Source organism: Pelobates fuscus, chromosome 5 (assembly GCF_036172605.1).
Source record: "Pelobates fuscus isolate aPelFus1 chromosome 5, aPelFus1.pri, whole genome shotgun sequence".
NCBI lineage: Eukaryota > Metazoa > Chordata > Amphibia > Anura > Pelobatidae > Pelobates > Pelobates fuscus.
In genome coordinates, this window is record NC_086321.1 from 360,254,007 (window position 1) to 360,267,121 (window position 13,115).

At 46.8% G+C, this 13,115-nt stretch overlaps 1 protein-coding gene across 1 annotated transcript in view; it reads right to left on the reverse strand.

Annotated features, from left to right (window-relative positions):
* The window catches only part of OGFOD3 (2-oxoglutarate and iron dependent oxygenase domain containing 3), a 129,548-nt gene that overhangs the window by 99,070 nt on the left and 17,363 nt on the right, over positions 1–13,115 (reverse strand). The window contains exon 3 of the mRNA XM_063456016.1: positions 7,711–7,786. Within this exon, the coding sequence (XP_063312086.1) occupies positions 7,711–7,786 (76 nt within the window). The remainder of the gene's footprint in view (positions 1–7,710; positions 7,787–13,115) is intronic.

Here is a 13,115-nt window from a genome sequence, read left to right on the forward strand (position 1 = left end):
CGCCAGACGAGATGGCGGCGTGAAACGAGGGCTCCCTTCAGGCTCACAGCTAAAACCCGCTAAACACGCACTAATCGACGGAAAAATGGGGAAAAACACCAAGCAACAGCAGGCTGCCTCAACCACCGGCACACCGAGGAACTCTCAACCGGCAGGTATGCGCCAATACCTTACTGCCCCGGCCGACCACACCGCACAGGCCTCCAACGGCGCAGAAGCCTCGGGCCTACCACGCCCGTCCTCACCGCATGGCGAACACCCACAACAGGTACAGCCCGGAATTAATCCACCCCAGGCCCAGTTCCAGCCGGACTGGGTAGCACTAATTAGCAGCTTGTCCACTAAAGCCGACTTAAAAGAGGCCAACACGGCACTACATAACTCCTTAAAGGGAGAACTTCAGGCCCTAAGAGAGGACATACAGGGAATCCATCACAAGCTAAACAAACTGGAGGCAGAATGTGACCAAGTGGTGGCGGCGCAAAACACAGCCGCGGACATCATACAGAAGCAAGCGGCCCAAATCCGCCAAATGGCCCTCCATGTTGAAGACCTGGATAACAGAGGGAGGCGGCAAAACATAAGAATTAGGGGCCTACCAGAAGATCTAGACCAAACTGCCCCAATACGCGACACCCTAACTGAGATATTTAACTCCCTCCTGCAGAGGCCAACCGAGACGCCTATCATCTTTGTCAGGGCCCACAGAGCCCTCCGACCTAGGGGACCTCCAGATTCCCCCCCTAGGGATGTTATCTGCTGCCTACAACACTTTCAAGAAAAGGAAGACATCCTGAGAAGCGCTAGGGACAAGAAACAAGTCTCACATAATGGCCATGACATACAGCTATACCCTGATCTATCGCCGGCAACATTGGCGTACAGGCGGGCCATGCGCCCACTCACACACGTGCTACAGGCCAACCGGATCAGATACCGCTGGAACTTCCCAACAGGACTTCAAATCGCCACGCCGACTGGCCCTCTCACGGCGAGGAGAGAAGAAGATCTAGGGGACCTCATGAAGGAACTACAACTACCCCCACTACACATGACTTGGCCGGACCCACTGGCCTTCTATAACTTTGCTCCTGAGACACACCGCCAGGCACAGCAACCTCCCAGAACCCGGAGGACGAGACAACAGGCTACTCGTCCCTCGGGAGCCAACGCATAAGAAGACAACCGCAACCCTCCACCTCCGGAACCCACGGGAGACCGACCGCAACCAAGCTTACAGTCGCCCACCCCCACTTCGAGAGACTAAAGATACCCCGCACGTCTGAAACGCAAGTATACAGCCCAATGGGCGATAGACACTCAGAACTTACATGGCCACAGGGAACTAGAGACACAGGCGGACATGTTCTGCCCGCAGAGTATAAAGGACAATGCGATACCAAGACATTGCTCCGGACTCCAGATTCCACCACCTAGCTGAATAGTCAGGGGCAACAGGGTCCACTTGGGGAAGGGTCACTATAGGGAAGAGAACACGCTCGCAAACTTATCCAACCTTAGCTGGAACAACATAGGGCAGACCCGTGTCCCGGCTGGGCCCTACCGCCGGAGCCCGCCCGACCTGTGACGAACCTCGGGGAGCAGGCGGGGGGCTCCGCTGGTGGGGCACACCTGGGAGGGGAGGAACAAACGACCAAACACTGTAGAACAGATGATGAGTAGACGGGTGATACGGAAGACCCAGAAGGGGGGATTGCACGAATATCTGCTTTATGAATGTGGGAGGGGGACGGGGTCAACAAAGGGCATACACCCTGGTGATTATCCTCTTAGCATAGCCAAACCACCCGTACTGCTTTACTACTAAACCCGCCCTGGGTCTCAGGCACCCACAATTCGGACCCAACCTTCCACACGCATAGGCCCAGTAGGGGGTGCCACTCATGATACGGGATAGAGAGGCCCAGAAACTCGAGCACTACCTGACCCAGACGTCCCAGTTATGTCCAATCACCATGTGTGGGAATTGTGTGGGTTTTGGGGGGGGGGGGGGGGGGGCGAAATGTACACGATCTAGTGAAGTTGTCAAACTGTTTAGACTTGTTTTCACCTGTTGTGACCAGTTATACCGCTGCTATATTAATGCGACCTTGTTACAAATGACAGACCAGCCACACGCTGACTTAAGGCACTCATCGACACGCACCCATACAGGCCTTAGGGCCAGTACACCCCGAGGCGGGGACGACAGAAACGCACATATCAAACGAACAAAGACGAGCCACATAGGGAAGCCACGTGACCCGACGCGCCACAGGGACACCGACTCGCCACACCGGACGCCCAACCGACGCCCTACAGGGAGGCGCCAACCAGGTAATGAGCCGCTCACCGACACCTCTGGAGGTGCGGTGGAGTGAGGCTCACCGACGCCTATACCTCATCGTCATTAGGTAGTGACGAGACTCCCGGAGGCATTCCCACACCTCCACCACTCACCCTTCCACCCAGACCCCCATACCACCTCCATCCCCACCCTAACGCCTACTCCTCTGACCGTACCCTCCCTGACACACCTGAGACCCGACGTGCCTACTCGACAGGCAGAGACCCCAGACGGAGACACCCCCTTAAACCCGTCCATACACGAACCGACCACACGACATGACGTTGACTCCCGACCAATTACGTGTCCTCACAATAAATGCTAAAGGACTGAACAAACCGGAAAAGAGGACGGGGGCCCTACGAGACTTCCACAGACACAGGGCCTCAATAGTCATGATACAGGAAACCCACTTCAAAAAAGGGGCAAGACCCAAACTAACAAACCATCACTATAGCCAAGGGTATTACAGCGACTACCATGGTGGTAAGGCCAGGGGGACAGCGATACTCCTTCACAAAAGGCTGCCGTTCCAGGAGGGGGGATGCATGACCGACGACGAAGGTCGATACCTATTCCTCAAAGGGACAATTGCGGGACACCAATACACGTTCGCAAGCATCTATGCACCAAACAAACAACAAGCGCGCTTTCTCAAACAGACACTACACAAGCTCCAACACTTCACGGCAGGGACTCTCATTCTAGGGGGGGACTTTAATATTGCGCTAGACCCGGCATGGGACACTTCATCGGGCGTCTCCCATGTCCCCACACAACACCTACAACACATCAAATCCCTTCTCCGTAGCCAGCGCCTAGTTGACTGCTGGAGAGCCCACCACCCAGATGAAAGGGACTTCACTTTCTATTCCCAACCACACAACTCCTACTCTCGGATAGACCATGTCTATACCACGCACCACGACCTCCCCCTGGTGACTACAGTCACAATCGGTGGGGCCACCTGGTCGGACCACGCCCCAGTATTACTGACCCTGGCATCACCACTTTACCGTCCCACAAACCCGAAATGGAGACTCAATGAGTACCTCCTAGCCAATCAAGAGATCTCGGGCTTCATAGGCGAGAAAATAAAAGAATACCTCACACTCAACACGGCCGAACAGACCTCCCCGACAATCCGTTGGGAAGCGCACAAGAGCGTGATAAGGGGACACTACATACAACAGGGGGCACTACTGAAGAAACGGACCGAGGCACGGTTAAACGACCTACTGTCCGACATCCACAAGGTAGACGAACAAAACAAACTAACACCTGACAGCACACACCAATCACGACTTCTTCAACTAAGGAGAGAGCTCGCCACCCTACTGCACACCAAACACCACAGAGAAGCGATAAGACACAAGGCCCTCTTTGCACAACAAGGAAACAAAAGCGGCAAGCTCCTAGCCGCGATGCTGAAAAAACAGAGACAACACACTTACATTGACAAGATTCGAGACAAACAAGGGAAATTACACCATCTCCCGAAAGACATACAAAACACCATCCGCACATATTACTCGGACCTGTACACGCTGCCACAACCACAAACTCAAAAGGCGAAAGCCCACCTACGCGAAGCGATCAGGAAATACCTAGCTGAACACCCACTGCCGACCTTAGACCCAGACATAGCAGACATGATAGATGTGCCTATCACGATAGAGGAATTAGCGATGGCAATTAAGCAAACTAAGACAGGTAAAAGCCCAGGGCCGGATGGCCTACCGACCAAATACTACAAGACCTATGCTGAAGACTTATACCAACCAATGGTAGAAGCCTTTAACGCAGTCAGGGAGGGACACAATATCCCTAAACAAGCCCTAGCGGCGCATATCTCCATAATCCCCAAAGACGGTAAAGACAGGGAACAATGTAGTAACTACAGGCCCATATCGCTCATCAATTGCGACATCAAGCTAATGGCCAAGATCCTGGCCACACGGCTCACAAAACATGTCCCATCGCTGGTCCACCCGGACCAGGTGGGGTTTGTGGCGGGACGTGAGGCCCGCGACAATACCATCAGAGCGCTTACCCTCATGCACGGTAGTAAAGGTAAGAGGGAAGGCCTTCTTCTCCTGTCAACTGACGCAGAGAAGGCCTTCGATAGGGTCTGCTGGGTGTACCTCTTCGAAGTGCTGGCCCAAGCAGGACTAGGACCCCACCTGAGAAGGTGGATAGAGGAACTTTATCGGGAACCGACAGCCCAGGTAATAGTTAATGGAGCGCCCACGGAGACCTTCACCATACACAACGGCACGAGACAGGGTTGCCCCCTCTCCCCACTCTTATTTGTTCTCGCACTAGAACCGTTCCTCTCACACATTAGACACAACACAGACATCACCGGAGTGGAAACAGGGCAAGTGCACCACAAGGTCGCCGCGTACGCGGACGACATGCTCTTTGTGGTGACCAAACCCGAGATCTCCCTTCCAAACCTGCAGAAAGAACTAAGGGAATTCGGGACCATATCAAACCTAAAAATCAACCACGGGAAATCATTCATTCTCAACGTCAGTGTAAATACTGCACAAGCAGAGCCCCTACGGCACAGCTTCCCATACCAATGGGCCGAACACAAAATTAGGTACTTAGGGATATGGCTGACAAGACATAGTGAGGACTTGTACAAAGAAAATTTCACGACCACACTACAATCATTCCAAAGAGACATGCGAGAGTGGTCCTTCCCACACATCTCCTGGCTGGGAAGGGTCCAGGTCCTGAAAATGAACTTCCTCCCACGTCTCCTCTACCTCCTCCAGGCCATCCCCATAGCGATCCAAAAGACATTCTTCGGGTCCCTTAGATCGGAGATGACCAAATACGTATGGAACGGGGGTAGACCTAGATTGAAATTCACCACACTAACTCGCCCCAAAGACAGGGGGGGAATAGCCCTCCCAGACTTCTACCGATACTACGTCGCGGCGCACCTACTGCGGATCGTGGAGTGGTCAAAAGATACCGTCGGGAAGCTCTGGAAAACAGTAGAGGAAGCAGAAGTGGGCAGACCGCTCTCCGGACTACCCTGGGGCCGGGAGGCAGCGGATGGGAAGGATATGTCCATATACACATGGCACACCTTGAAAGTATGGAGGAGAGCCTCCAAGACCGGCAACATGTCGCCATTCCCCTCCCCCCTTCTGCCCCTTACATATAATCCCGACTTCCCCCCGGGACTAGACCCGAGAGCACTTCGCAACATTCTCCCGGGCGAGACTCCTCGCCTACACCACATCCTCCAAGCAGGTGAATGTAAACCACTGACAGCCCTACTAGGGGAGACACCTATGACATTCATGCACAGGTTCAGACACAACCAGCTAACTAACTTTATCCGAACGCTACCGCAAGGCCCGGCGCTCACTAGGGGCCTGACCACAATAGAAGCAGTCAGCGCAAGCCCAGATCCACTCCCGCATGGAATATCCTATCTATACTCCATGCTGCAACTAGAAACCCCATCCGACACACCACTTTACATGGGTAAATGGGAGACGGCCCTACGCACCACACTCACGGATAAGGAATGGGAGTCCATCTGTTACCTAACACACCACTGCTCAACACACAGTAAAACTCAAGAGACAGCATACAAATTATTAACACAATGGTACAAAACACCACACCTCCTACACCAAATTGACCCAACCCACTCTGACCAATGCTGGAGATGCGAAAAAGAGGTGGGAACCATAAAACACATATGGTGGGACTGTGAGAAAATCAAAACATACTGGGAGGGAATACACAAGGTCCTGGAGAAGTTCTCGGATGCGCCCCTCCCCCTGGAACCGGCTGCAATGCTCCTACACCATACAACTGTCCCACACTCCAAATACAAAAAATCTATAACCGTTAGAATACTTAACACAGCCAAACAGGTGCTCCCCCAATTCTGGAAGCAAACTACAACACCCCCGCTACTGACGTGGTTTAGCCAAATGGAAGACCTTAGGAAAATTGAGGAACTGACGATGACGGCCAACCAGACCCATAAGACCTACCTAGACATTTGGACACACTGGATCCTTGAGACAGCAAAAGAAGGATTCCAACAGACCATCAGAACTAACGCCCACTGAGACACAGCCAGACTAGACCAACCCACAACAAACACGACTGAGGACGACGGACAAAGGACGCACCTGATCCCCCTCTTCTACCCGACATACCTTCAACCCACCCCCCTCCCACCTCCCCCCCCCCCTGTTGACCTAGCTACACTCCTGCCTCAGCCCCCAGGAACGCACCAACACAAGGGAGAACGACAGACCCTAAACAAGAGCTTACCCAGCCACCGTAGACCCCCAGCCAACACTACATACAACCCTGAAATCTAAGGAACCAAACAAGTTTCGGACTTACCAACTCACTCAACCCCTCGGGGGGACAGACATAGAAAAGGAGGGTCCAACCACAGTAAGGGAATAAGGAAAACAAGGAGGGGAAGGAGCTAACTCACACCCCTACTGAAGAAAGTAACCCACAAACTACGCTCCAACAGCTATGGTGGCGCTCACTCCACCTGACTCCCAAACACACCCAAACCACACAGACACTGGGGGAGACACCAGCTAACACACACTTGACTATTTATCCAACCAGAAACGTGACTGAACTGACATTAGTGATTTGCGAACCCAACAGCAATGTGGGCCTGCGTGCCCGAACTGTTAATGTTGATTTAAATTGCATATAATTCATTATGGAGACCTGCGAGTCTCACAGCTTCAAATGTCTTGATTGAAAAAACAAAAAACAAAAAGAAAAGAAACATTGAACATAATATCTACAAAAATGAGGCTAACACCGTACAGAGATGATATGTATTGCATGGTATTACCCCCGTATTGCTTGAAACCTTATTGTCTCCCTTTCTACATTCTGTACCCACATAACTTTATGCCTCAATAAAAAAGAGATTTACAAAAAAAAAAATATATACTTTTCTTTCATACACATCCATTGCTGTACCTAAAATATCACCCCCAGCGGGCACACATTTATGTGGGGGTAAAGTAATAAAACACAACTAAAAGATTAACCATACCTGAACCCCCTATTGATTTCACTCAACACACAGTGAAATCGCACTTCATATTTATGGTAACAGCATAAAACGACATATTTAAACATCATATTTATGGTAACATCACTATTCTTATTTTCTATTAATGGCGTGCCGTGTCCCTCGGGCACACGAGCTATGCCCACCTGACTCCTGGGATCTGTCCATTCTGGGCACTAACAGTATACTTCCATCAAACAGCATGGACAAACTCTTTTGTATAATGAATTACAGTATTATTTAGCACTGCGCATAGACGAACGCTTACCTTAGCAGTTTCTCTGCCTCCTGGCGAGTTATAACAGCGTCTGTTACTGCTCGGCCGCATTTCCTGGGGGTGCACCCTGGGGAGTAATAAGTACAGAGAGGAACAAATTCAGCTCAATTTCCAAACATATTACAAGAGCAATTATTTTTTAATGCTGAACGCCATCCCTTACTGGAGAGCAATAGGGAAGCAGAATGCAATTTAATTGATTCTGAAGAATTAAATACGTCAAAACAACCTTTAATTAAATAGCAAACACAAAATGGCATGAAAGCCGTTCATTATCAGTTGTTACAAATCTCCTGTGTACATGGGACAAGAGATAAGAGCACCATTTATCTTCTGAGCATCTACATCCTCACACAGCCTTCACAGGAATCCATTTTTTATGCTCTGTTTTCTTGGCATACATCCATTTCTCAAAATATACATTTTTAGAAATCAGATGTGGGTGGGTGTGAATAAGGGGGGTGGGGGGTAAGAGCAAAATGAATCTAAATCACTGTGTTTTATTAACCACTGCTAGGTCTTAACAGCTTGCATTCCAACAAGTAAGCAAAAATCCTAAAGTCATATCTTGAATATGAAAGGTTAATAACTACAAAGAGTGGTGAGAAATGGCAAATTCCCATTAAAATCAACACAGCTGTAATTAATTTAAAGCCGTCACGGAAGGTTTGTGCCTTTTGCCAAGAATGTTCCAACGGAGAAAAGCGAGATCCCTGCAGGCGCAAACAGCACAAAACCCATAAAATTATGTTCACTCTTTATATTAGCCCTTCTGTTCTTTCCAGGCATTTGAAATGGCCCCCCAAGATGGGGCATGACATAGCAGTGGGGCGCTGATTGGCAGATAGAGCTGCCTCGTGCCAACTCACTCAGTGCTTTCATATCACAGAAGCACAAAAAGTGACAGCAGACAAAAGACAATTGCCCATTCTTTCTGTAAATCAGCAAGTGGCAGATCGTATGCTGTAACTGAGCAGACCACACTTGGGACGCTTTTCCATTGAAAACAATGGAAAATAAAAATAGAATAATGACAGATCAACGAAAAAAATAATAATCACTTATTTCAGAAAAAGAGGGTTCATGCATATATGTGTAATTATTTATGATTAAAAAAAACTGAATTATTTATGGTGCTGATCATTTCTTTCCAAATAACTGGACACACAGCATAAAACACACTCATAGAATAAAGAATAAAGTTTAAAAAAAAAATACAAGGTTTCACCAACAATATTAAATCGAGGCAGATGTTATGCCACTGGGGAGATTAATCATTCTACTACTAATCCCATTGTTTGCCTCTATTAGAAGTTTTGATCTACGTTTCTGTTTGCAACTTTTATAAACTTACCCCAGAATCTATCAATACAAGCTCTCCGTGAACAATCAGTTCTTTGCTGATGATATAGTATATAGTGATGATATAGTATATTGGTTTTCATCACCATATACATGCATTACACTTTCATGCTACAGTTGTCAAGGCTCCTGCCCCCAGGGGCTCACAAAAAAAAATATAAAAAAGAAAATGGCACCCACACTCTAAAGAATACTGTGAAAAACAAAATGTACCGTATTCAAAAAGGAAAGACACAGGTTATATTTATGTATTCCAGGAAAAATGGATGTGCTCACTGGTCTTCTAAACAGTGCTGACGCAGCATAAAAGAACAGTCTGAGCGAGTGATGTAGTGGTTATGGTGCCAGGAGGATCCCTGATTCTAAGTAGCATAACTGTATTAGAGTGGTTAGACTTCGTATTAGGAGTTTGCAGGGCACTGCTCTCTGACTCCATTACATCCTACACATAGCAGGAAATTTCGTCTAAGCTCTGCCGTGCAACGCTGGGAGTGTCAGCTGACTGTGTTAAGCCAATGAGCTAAGCCCTGCATCTCCATGCATGGTACAGACAAGTAAAGGAAGTGGGGAGCAGCATCACTCAGCCACAGGTGAAAAAACCCAACCATTAGAAGGTGTTTGACTATTTACACTGGATGGGGGAGAAGGCCAGGGCACTCCTGGCACCATAACCACTACAGCACACTGTAGTGGATTTGGTGTTTTGATGGTTTGTTTTAATTACATCACTTTATATCTAAAGTTTAATATGGACCATATATATGCAACACGTTTGTTACGCAGTTCTAGTCAATCCTATTGAGTATCTTTCATAAGCTAAAAATACATGGCCAAAAGACTAAAATTTGGGAAAACGGACAGCAGTACAAGTACTAGAACACTGAAATCTAAACATTTGCAGTATGGTTGTGTTAAATATAGTGGATGAATGAACTGTACAAGGGACCCACACAGCAATTTCTATGACAACCCTATACTTTGCAATTTGTACAGGAATAAAAGGTTCTCACTGCAAACTGCATGGTTTTAAAGGCATCTCATTAAAGGATCACTATAAGGTCAGGAACACAAACGTATTCCTGACCCTATAGTTTTTAAAACCACCGTCTAGCCCCCCTGGATCCCTCATGTCTCCATAAATATAGCAAAATCTTACTGTATTCAAGCCAGGAGCTGTAGATCTGCATGCTGTTTGCCTCAAAAAAGAAACAAGCAGTGACATCATCAGAAGTGGTAGCCTCATCCAATCACAGTGCTTCCCTGTAGGATTGGCTGAGACTGACAAAGAGGCAGCACAATTCAAACACAGCCCTGGCCAATCAGCATCTCCTCATAGAGATTAATTGAATCAATGAATCTCTATGAGGAAAGTTCAGTGTCTGCATGCACAGGGTGAGGATACTGAATGTTTGGATGCATTTTAGGCAGCCATGACCCAGGAATGATCTCTAACAGCCATCTGAGGAGTGGCCAGTGAAGTTATCACCAGGCTGTAATGTAAACACTGCATTTTCTCTGAAAAGACAGTGTTTAAAGCAAAAAGCCTGAAGGTAATGATTCTACTCACCAGAACAAATTCAATAAGCTGTTATGGTGACTATAGTGTCCCTTCAACTGCTCACAATAATGTATTTTGGGGAGGGGGGGTGGCGAATATATATATTTATTGCACTTAATGCAATATATTATATATGATCTTTCTACCTCCCTTTACAGTGTTGAAGACAGTAATCTTATCTGTAGAGATTCTTTTGGAAATACTAGTTTAATATATTTATGCAATTTTGGGTTTTCTTGTTCAATATCCCCCCTCCCCTCCTTGCAGTCTGTGCACTGTAAATGATCGCTGTATAAATCAAACCACAGATCAATAGTAACCTCGAATAGGTCTGAGTATTAACTAGAACCTAGACCTAGAATCACCCTGTCCTGGCTGTAAATCTCATTACAATGGCAGAGGCCAGTCTCTTGTGGTTTTTAATTGTATAATTTACTATAAATGCCTACAGCAGCCGCTGTGCAATGCTAAAAGCCACTAGCATCTCCAGACGCTCTGTCACTCCGCATGTGAGGTCCATTTCTGAAAACTCTCAATTGCCGCAGTGTCCCGAGCAGTTACAGCATACACAAAGAGCACATTTTCAGAAGAAGGTGGAAGAACAAACTGGGAGGGGGGTGGGGAGGCGCTTTAAAGTACGCTGAAGATGCTTATTGCGGCGGAAATGTTGTTTCAATTCCTCTTGTCCATATTGTGGCTTTTCTGCTTTAATTGTGGACACATAGGGCTATTTACTAAAGTGTGAATTGTCAGACATGTAAAGTTAATGCCAAATTTGAAGGCAAATAAGATGAAATGAAACACAACAGCAGACTTAAAGAACTTTGCCAACTAAGCTTGTTTGGTTTAAAAAGTTAAGAAACATTTAGAATTTCTGATCCTTTAGAGCTTAGTGAGAAACCTTGAAAATATTTTTGTTCTAGATCAACAATGGACAATTACATTCTGGGGGCACGAAGAGTCAAACTCCTTCCTTTTACACCTGTCCCCATATGGCCTATTTACAACGTACATTCAGAAGAATTAGATGTTGCATCTTGCTGAAGCTTACACTCTAAGGAGGTAACAGGGTTCTAGAAGTTGTTGAGTACCTAGTTTGAGGGTCGCTGTTGAGGCACAGTGGGCTAATTGATCATAGACACAGAAATAACAGAGGGATACAGCTGAACCTAAAGGGAATAAGCTCCTGTATTGAGGTCTACATTACAGGTTTTAGTGGGCTATGTACGAAGAATCTCTTGATTTCAGCATGCGTTTAAAGGGATCAAATAAACTATAGGAAAAGCCCTCTTTGAAATGTAACCTTTAACTACAGCTACAGAATAAAGCATAGGCCAAACAGCTCGTATGAAATATTAAAAGATTGCACCTCACAGGCAGCTTGAAAATATGATTTTGACTCACTTTACCCATCAGTTTGATAGAGAGACATTTCCCATGTGGGTTATATCCTAGATATATGGAATAAGAAAACCTGCAGGAATAAAGACCGGCTGTACTGAAGTGATGCTTTTTTCACCAAAAAAAAACATGAAGTAAAAACCCAGCAATGTCTGCTTTGCAACTAAACCTAAATCATCTATGATTCTCTATGGACGTAAACAGAATCCTATAGCTCCAGGCAGTTGAAGCAGTTTATTCATCTTGTGATGTTCTGTGCGTACTGCAGTATAAATGAAGAATATGTTGGCGCTCTATAAATAATATGTGTGTGAGAGGAGATGTACATTGTTAATTTTACACAGTGTGAAATAGCTCATGCGTTGGGAATGTAGGGATTATTTTGCACGGGGTTGTATGATCCATTTAAAACTAGGAGAGGTAAGTATTTGACATAGGTAGGTCGTGAATCTTCATTATAGCGGGAAAGGATTTTGAGCATGTCCTCGTTTCCTGGCTATACATTCAATTAAGCAGCTTACTATATTCAGCTTAAACGGGAGGGCTTTCTATTCCCCGGGGGAATGTGTCACTGTAGCAGCGCTCGACACCTTTTCACGGGCCGATGGTTTTGCAATAAAGGTAGAAACAATATTTTTTCCCTGGCATTGATGCAGTGCTAGAGTCAGGATACAATGCAAATCACACAGCTGGTTTCCTGGGGAAGGAGAGACTCCTTTATATTGGATACAGTTTGTCGCATGCAGGTTAATTCGCACAAACTGTTCCTAATCTACAGCAGGAGGTGGCTTCCAACGGACATAGGGGAGTGAACAGTCCACATCAAACATAAGGTCAAAGCAAAAGTTGGCACCATGGTCAAAAACACATTTTTTTTTTGTCTCTGGGGGGGACTCGAGTACCCATTTATTATTATGTCAGCGGGAAAGGGAAAATCAATTAATCTCCAAAGACAGAAAAAAGCCATACTCTTTCTAAAGGTTTTTTTCCCCTAGAAAATCAAAGACTGGCTTCTATGGAGTTATGCTCACTGACCTTTTTAAGGTCGGTCTAGTAGGAGTGGGTACTAAACTTG